We start from the raw sequence: 7302 nt of genomic DNA on the forward strand, positions 1-7302 counted from the left end.
GGGGCGGGGCTTCCCCAATCCCCTCCTCTTCCTGTTTACATACCCCCCCCCCCCACGCCCGCCTTTTCACCGTCGCTGGGTCGGAACTAATCCTCCCCAATTTTCCTTCTGAGACACGACAAGATGCGTCGCCCTGTTTGTCTTCCCATATTCTCTCTATTTACTCTCCTCCTTTTTCCTCCTCCTCCTCCTCCTCCTCTTCTTCTTTTCTTGTTCATCTTCTTCTCCTTCTTCTTCCAACGCTCGCTTGCAAATGAGGGTCTGCACGGAGCAGATAAGGCACAGCACCCCGCCAAGGACTGAGGGCAGCGAACCAACCAGGGATAAAAAAAAAAAAAAAAAAGAAAGAAAAAAAAATAGAAAAAGAAAAAAGAAAGGCTGGCGGGGAGGGAGCAGCAGAAGAAGAAGGAGAAAGAGAAGAAGAAAGAGAAGAAGAAGAAGGAATCCTCCTGAAGGAGAGAAGACCGGCAGCGGTGGTTCACGTGGGCCGACGTGCTGCTGTAGTTACGTAAGATCTAAATGTGGCTCCGCCCACTTCAAGTCCAGCCAAGGTCGGCAGGCGGGGCAGGGCGGGGCCTGACATGTGAGGGGGAGGAGGGATGGGGGGGGTCTCCAGAGGGAGGGAGGAGGACATGGTCAGGAGGAGTCTCAGCGGTGCTCTTATCTCCAGCCAGCACTGAGGCCCGGCGGCCCCACGAGGGGCGGAGCCTCAGCGGAGCACCCAGCGGGTCAGAGCGGCGCCGGCAAGAGCAAAGTCAGCGAGGACGAAGACCAGGAGGAGGACGAAGACTAGGAGGAGGACGAGGACCAGGAGGAGGACGAAGACCAGGAGGAGGACGAGGGCCAGGAGGAGGATCAAGACTAGGAGGACCAAGACCAGGAGGAGGACCAGGACCAGAAGGAGGAGGACCAAGACCAGGAGGAGGCCGAGGAGCAGGAGGAGGAGCAGGAGGAGGACGAGGACCAGGAGGAGGCTGAGTCCTCCGGTCCGGTCGTTGAGTTTGATAAGCAGTGATTGCCGACAACCCCCACGCAATCGTCATCCTCCTCCTTCTCCCCCACCCTCTTACTCTCCTCCTCCGCACCCCCCACTCCTCCTCCCCACTCCTCCTCCCATCGATCCGGCCGTCACGCTGCGGCCGCTCGTTCGCCAGGAAACAAACAGACAAAAGGAGAACAAACAAGTTGGAGCTGAACTACATTAAATCTCAGGGAGGGACACACACACACACACACACACACACACACACACACACACACACACACACACACACACACACACACACACACACAAATGGAGAGGAGAATTAAATCAAGGTGAGAGAGACGGAGAGGGCCGGAGCGAGAAAAAAAGAAGAAAAGACAGAAAAGCCGCTGTCCAATTTCTGCTCTAGACCAGAGAGAGAGAGGGGGGGTGTTGGGGGGGGGGCAGTGCATCTGTTATCACCACTGACACGTTCAATCCTTCCCAGATTAGATTCCCAGACCAGCCCAGTGAGGTCCAGGCCCGGGAGGGGGGGGGAACCTGGGCCGCAGTGACATCTCTCAGGAGTGATAGAGTCAGTCAGTACAGCCAGTCTCCGCCCCCTCCCATATACATGCACGTCACAGCTTCTCTCATCCGCTCCAACGAGGTTAGTCTGATTCTTCTGATGCTTCCTTTCAGTCTCAAGCCCGGAGCTACAGTGTGGAGCTACAGTGTGGAGCTACAGTGTGGAGCTACTGTCGCACTGCCTGATAGACAGAACCAGTGGAGAGGCAGAGGAGTCACCAGGTTCAAACAGGAAGTAGTTCTAATCTCTGCCTGACTTCAGGGATATGATTCGGTTCCAAATCATTTTTTTTGCTGACTGAGCAGAGTAAAATGGATAAAAGCTGCTGCAGGACCAAACCACAGAGAGCGTACACCTCCTTGTGTCTTTCTTCTTTCTTGTTCTGCTACATTGTCACTGATTAGAAATCACGACAGCCAGCTCATTTAAACAGGACACAAGATGCAAAGGGAGCGATCTGGCTGTGTGGTAATGGAACTGGAAGGCCTGCTGTGAGTTCAGCGCTCGGACTTCGGCTCATCGGCGCCCAAACACGATTACTGCCTCTCTGAATGCAGCGAGTCTCATTCCGAGAGTCTCATTCCGAGAGTCTCTGCGATGTTTCCTGTCACGCCTGCGACGTGTCTTTAATTTGTTTCCAACTCTGAATTCTACCTCTGCTCCCTCGTCACCGCAGATCCCTGCCTCCGCTGCTGAGGCTGCGTTGAATTCTGATTCTCTTCTTCTCCTTCTTCTCCTTCTCTCTCCCACTTTCCAGTTGTGTGAAATTGAATTTGCCGGAAACATCTGTTTATGTTTGATAGAAACATAAACATAAACCAAAACCAAAATCCCCGCCCCCCCCTCCCCAAACCCAGACAGAAATTAAAGGGGGGGGGGAAGCCGCCCGTCCGTAATTACGTATTTCAGGGTCGGCTGAACCCGGACAATCCGGGAGTGGCGGAGCGTGTGACACTCTTACACGCCGGGCCGTCTCTGCGTGGCGTATTGCTACATCTCAGGGCGCGGCTCTTCATTAAGAGGCGGGGCTGAGGAGGGGAAGGGGAGGGGGGGTGGGGGGGGGTGTCTCACCTGTCACTGTAAGCAGCGGTGGTGGCGGGCTGAGCAAATCTGTACGCCGCATAGCCGCCCTGCAAAAGAAAGAGAAGAGAAATGAAAAAACAGTGCAGTGTTAATCAATGATTAAACAGAGAGAGGTTACATCTCTGTCACACACACACACACACACACACACACACACACACACACACACACACACACACACACACACACACACACACACACACACACTGCCTTCACAGTTCGACTTCACCCACACCGGAGTGCTGCTACTTCTGGCTGCAGTTCCGCTCTCGGACACCAGAGGGTGCTGTCTGATGTACGGCGGCGGCATTAGTGGGGGATGACTGATGCAGCGAGGCAGAGCGGCTGTCCCGCTCGAGACTCGGCGGCATCACAGAGGCCACGTGGAGGCCGGAAGTCCCTCAATCCCGCCGTGGCGCTCTTATTTATTTCTTTATTCTAAAGATGAAGGCGGCTCCACTGCTTCATTATTGAAGAGCCGCCCCCCCCCCCCTCCCTGGCTCACAGATGAAGTGAGGAGGCGGGTGGTGGTGCTGGGTGGTGGTGGGTGGGGGGGTGGGCAGCAGCCGGAGCGGCGCCATCGCTCTCTTTGAAAAATGGAGCCGTTCTCCCGCCGTGTTTTCTATTAGCGCCGCCCGAGTGTGAGCCCATCGCAGGGCGGCTCTCAATAATGCATGGCTGCCATTCATTTTTTAAACTCTGGGGGGGGGGGGGGGTTGGTTGAGGAGACTTCCGGCGGCGGCGTCTACCTTCTCCCAGCGCTGCGAGAGTGAGGTCAAGGGTCACGGGACTGGAATCCTCTCTCTCTCTCTCTCTCTCTCTCTCTCTGTGTTCTCCACAGGGACAGGAAGTGGAGGCGCCGGAGGAGGATCACCACTTCCTGTAGGGGGGGGGGGGAACGGCGGCGCCTCGGGACGGCGCTGATTACAGCCACACCCCACCCCCCCTCCGAGTGCCCCTCTCCCCCCCCCCCGACTGGCACGCAGCGATAAATCACTCTGCCGCTGTGTTGTCAAACCCTGCACACAACAGTTGCGGCGCATTTGTTATTTTGTCACCCCGGCTGTGCGCTGGTGTACCCGTGCCGCCGCTCGCTCACCCCGCTCCCTCATAAAGGTGGCGAGCATGAATATGTATCAGTCTGGCCGCCGAGCGTAAATTCCTGTGTGCAGGAATCCGGGCGAGGCCTCTCGGAACAGGAAGTGATAGATTCGCCCCGACGCCGCTTCGACAAATCACGGCGGCGGCTGTTTGAGCGATGGCGCCGGACGCTGAGGGTCTAAGGGACGGCTCCTCCCCCCTTCCCCCTCCCCCCCCTCTCACCCGAGACCTTCACGCCGCACTCGGCCAGTGTGAAGCAGCGCAGTGGCCAAAGCAGGAACTAATGGCAGTAAAGCAGCGGGGGAGAGGGGTTGGGGGGGGGGGGGCTGGCTGAGTAATGGACCAACCAGGGCCGGCCTTGGTTCAGGGGACGCCAGGACTCGGCCCGAGGCGGCTGGACCGATGTGACGGCTCAGAGTGCAGCCGCGCTGGGAGATGCTTTATTTTATTTCATTATTTCTTTAAAAAGTGAAAGTCGGCGCCATCATGTGGGCAGCGGTGCAGATCACGGCCGGTTGGAAAGTGAGAGGTGACTCTGATCCTGCCGCCGTGCCAACCGTCATCTCGCTATCGCGAGCAGGCGGCGGCGGCGGCGGCGGGGGCGGCGGGGGCGGGGAGTGGGAAAAAAGAAAAAAAAAGGAAAAGCTGCAGAATCAAAGGGACAAATTACAACCTCCCACAAACGCTTGGACTCGTGTCAAAGCCGGGCAGCCTGGTAATTTCCGCATTATCTCCACAGCAGTCACTACCACCGCCGCCGCCGCTGCCGCCTCACGGCCCGTCAAGGGCGACATGCAGCTCGGGCCGGCCCACTGATGTGACCCCGCGGCAGCAGGCGGCTCCGCAGGGACGGCTAATCCCTTTATCTGCCGCTGCTCCTCTTATCTCCCACACGGTGAGGCGGCTCCACTCAGGCCTCACCGACACCCCCGCAGGGAGCGGCAGGGATACCCTGACTGCAGCAGCACTACACAACACAGCCAGGAGGAGGAGGAGGAGGAGGAGGAGGGGGAGGGGGGGGGGGAGAGCAGCAAGAAGAGCAGGAGGAGGATGAGGTGGAGGAAAACCAGGGAGAAGAGCAGGAGGAGGAGGATGAGGAGGAGGAAAAGCAGCAAGAAGAGAAGGGGGGGGAGGAGGAGGAGGGAAGAAGAGAAGGAAGAGGAGGGGTAAAACCAGGGAGAAGAGAAGGAGGAGGAGGAGGAAAACCAGGGAGAAGAGAAGGAGGAGGAGGTGGAGGAAAACCAGGGAGAAGAGAAGGAGGATGAGGAGGAAGAAAGGGAGAAGAGGAGGAGGAGGAGGAAAAGCAGCAAGAAGAGAAGGAGGAGGAGGAGGAAAACCAGGGAGAAGAGAAGGAGGAGGAGGAAAAGCAGCAAGAAGAGAAGGAGGAAGATGAGGAGGAGGAAAACCAGGGAGAAGAGAAGGAGGAAGATGAGGAGGAGGAAAACCAGGGAGAAGAGAAGGAGGAAGATGAGGAGGAGGAAAACCAGGGAGAAGAGAAGGAGGAGGAGGAAAAGCAGCAAGAAGAGAAGGAGGAAGATGAGGAGGAGGAAAACCAGGGAGAACAGAAGGAGGACTGGGTGGAGGGGGAGGAGGAAGAAGAGGAGCAGTAGGAGTAAGAAGAGGATGTGGAGGGAGGAGCAGAGAGGAGGAAGAGAAGGGGGAGGAGGAGGACGTAGAGGACGGAAGAGGGGGTTTGAAAAAACAGAGCAGAGAAGCCTCAGCAGGTCCAGGAGACACAATCCTGGATGAATCTGAGCAAGACATGACCTCACTTGACACGGGACACTGAGCCGGGGCTCCGCCTCCTGCCAAAGTCTGAGATCACCGAGGGAGGAGGGGTAGGGGGAGGCGGGAGGGGGAAGGGAGGAGCTGAGGGGGTTTTAAATTTTGTTGTGGAGTTTCTTGGCACAGCAGACGGAGGCCCTAATCGACGCCGACTTGGCAGAGAGGCAGCAGAAGACTGGGAGGCTGAGGAGATCACGTTCTCTCCTCCCACTACACTCAGCTAGTGTTTCATCTAACTGGGCCAGGAGAAGAAGAAGAAGAAGAAGAAGAAGAAGGAGGAGGAGGAGGAGAAGAAAGGGAAGAGGAAGGAAAACAGCGGTACTTACATAGATCTCTGCGCCATAGAAGCCGTCCTGGTAAACCACCCTGCGGATCACAAAGGCCAGGCAGGTCAGTCCACACGCAAAATATTTCCTTTGGCTTTTTACGAGACAAACGGAGTGAAAACGCTGCAGTTAGTCCTCCAGGCCAGAGGTGGGCGATGTGGACCAGAGAGAAAACCTCACGCCGAGTTGCAAATGTCTAAATAAAGTGATTGAAATTTGGAAAATAGGTCCGATATGTACGTTATCTCGGGGGGGAACTCACACTGAGACGTCAGTGTGAGGAGAGGTTCCACTACGGAGGCCTGATTGGACCAAACAAAAGCGTCCAGTTTGGAATCATGTAGAAACCAGCAGCAAAGCGACGGCTGTGCTGGAAACTGGGCTGACATGTGGGACCAAACTGGTGGGAGGAGTTAGAAGGAGCTGGTGGGAGGGGCTTCCAGGCTTCCAGGCCTTGGGGCCCTGAACGCACCACAGGCTGAAGTGGAGCCCTGGGCCGTTCCTCTCCAGCAGACCTCTCCCACGACCACACAGGCCTGCGGCTAGATCGGGGGGGTGGTGGTGTTGGGGAGCTGGGGGGGTGGTGGTGTTGGGGATGGGGAGTTGGGGGTGGGGGGTGCAGGTTGCTCCAACAAAGCCCGGAGATCAGCGGAGGCCCCGGTCACAGAGCCCGGCCAGATCCGATTGGCCCTCTCGGTGCTCGGCGGCGCTCCCTGCGGCTTTGTTAGTTCCTCCTTTGTAAACAGCGCAAATGTGAGGAAGAAGGGGAGGAGGAGGCGGTGGTGGTGGGGGGAGCGGGGGTCCGTATACCTGGGTACTGACAACCGCTCCGGTCCCCAAAGAGCCCTCGAGGAGTGAGAGAAAAATAAATGGTGTGCAAAAAAAAAAAAAAAGGAAAGAAAGAAAGAAAGAAAGAAAGAAAAAAAAAGCCCAGAGAAACTGGAAGAGCGTCATTAATACTGCAGTCGGAGTCGGAGGAAGAACTTCTGCTTCCCACCATCACAGAAACCACATCTCATCCTTCCCTTCTGTCTTCACCACTGCTGCTGCTCCGTCCTCTGGAAGCTTCCTGCTTGAGCCGCTCACTGCTTCTCTGTCCGAGACCTCCGTCCATCCATCCGTCCCTCCGTCCGTCCGTCCGTCCGTTTATCTATTCGTCCGTCTATCTGTCTATGTGTCCGTCCGTCCGTCTGTGTGTGTGTGTGTGTGTGTGTGTGTGTGCCTGTGTTGTGTGGTACTCACGCTCCATAGGCTGGGATGGGTGGTGGAGGCGGGGCGGTGCGGAAGGTGTTGTAGACGGCCCGGCCCCGCCCTCGTAGGTGGGCACCCCGGTAGGCCACCGTAGCTCCTGTGGCGGGGTAGGGGAACCCTGCCACTGTGGGGGGGGGGGGGGGGAGAGGAGGGGGGGGGGAGACAATGACAACGGGTGAGCATGGGCGACTTGGCATTGGGAG

The 7302-nt window shown here is 57.2% G+C and overlaps 1 protein-coding gene across 1 annotated transcript in view; it reads right to left on the reverse strand.

Moving 5' to 3' along the window:
• LOC142882588 (RNA binding protein fox-1 homolog 3-like) overlaps positions 1–7223 on the reverse strand; it is a gene marked incomplete at its 5' end in the record, with an annotated part of 10766 nt that extends 3543 nt beyond the window's left edge. Inside the window, 3 exons of the mRNA XM_076017390.1 lie at positions 2625–2683; positions 5849–5888; positions 7091–7223. Of these exons, the coding sequence (XP_075873505.1) occupies positions 2625–2683; positions 5849–5888; positions 7091–7223 (232 nt within the window). The remainder of the gene's footprint in view (positions 1–2624; positions 2684–5848; positions 5889–7090) is intronic.
• Positions 7224–7302: the final 79 nt, after the last annotated feature.

The sequence above is a fragment of the Nelusetta ayraudi genome, unplaced genomic scaffold (assembly GCF_046127955.1).
Source record: "Nelusetta ayraudi isolate G7.1 ecotype Tasmania unplaced genomic scaffold, CSIRO-AGI_Nayr_v1 ptg000342l, whole genome shotgun sequence".
NCBI classification, from domain to species: Eukaryota; Metazoa; Chordata; class Actinopteri; order Tetraodontiformes; family Monacanthidae; genus Nelusetta; species Nelusetta ayraudi.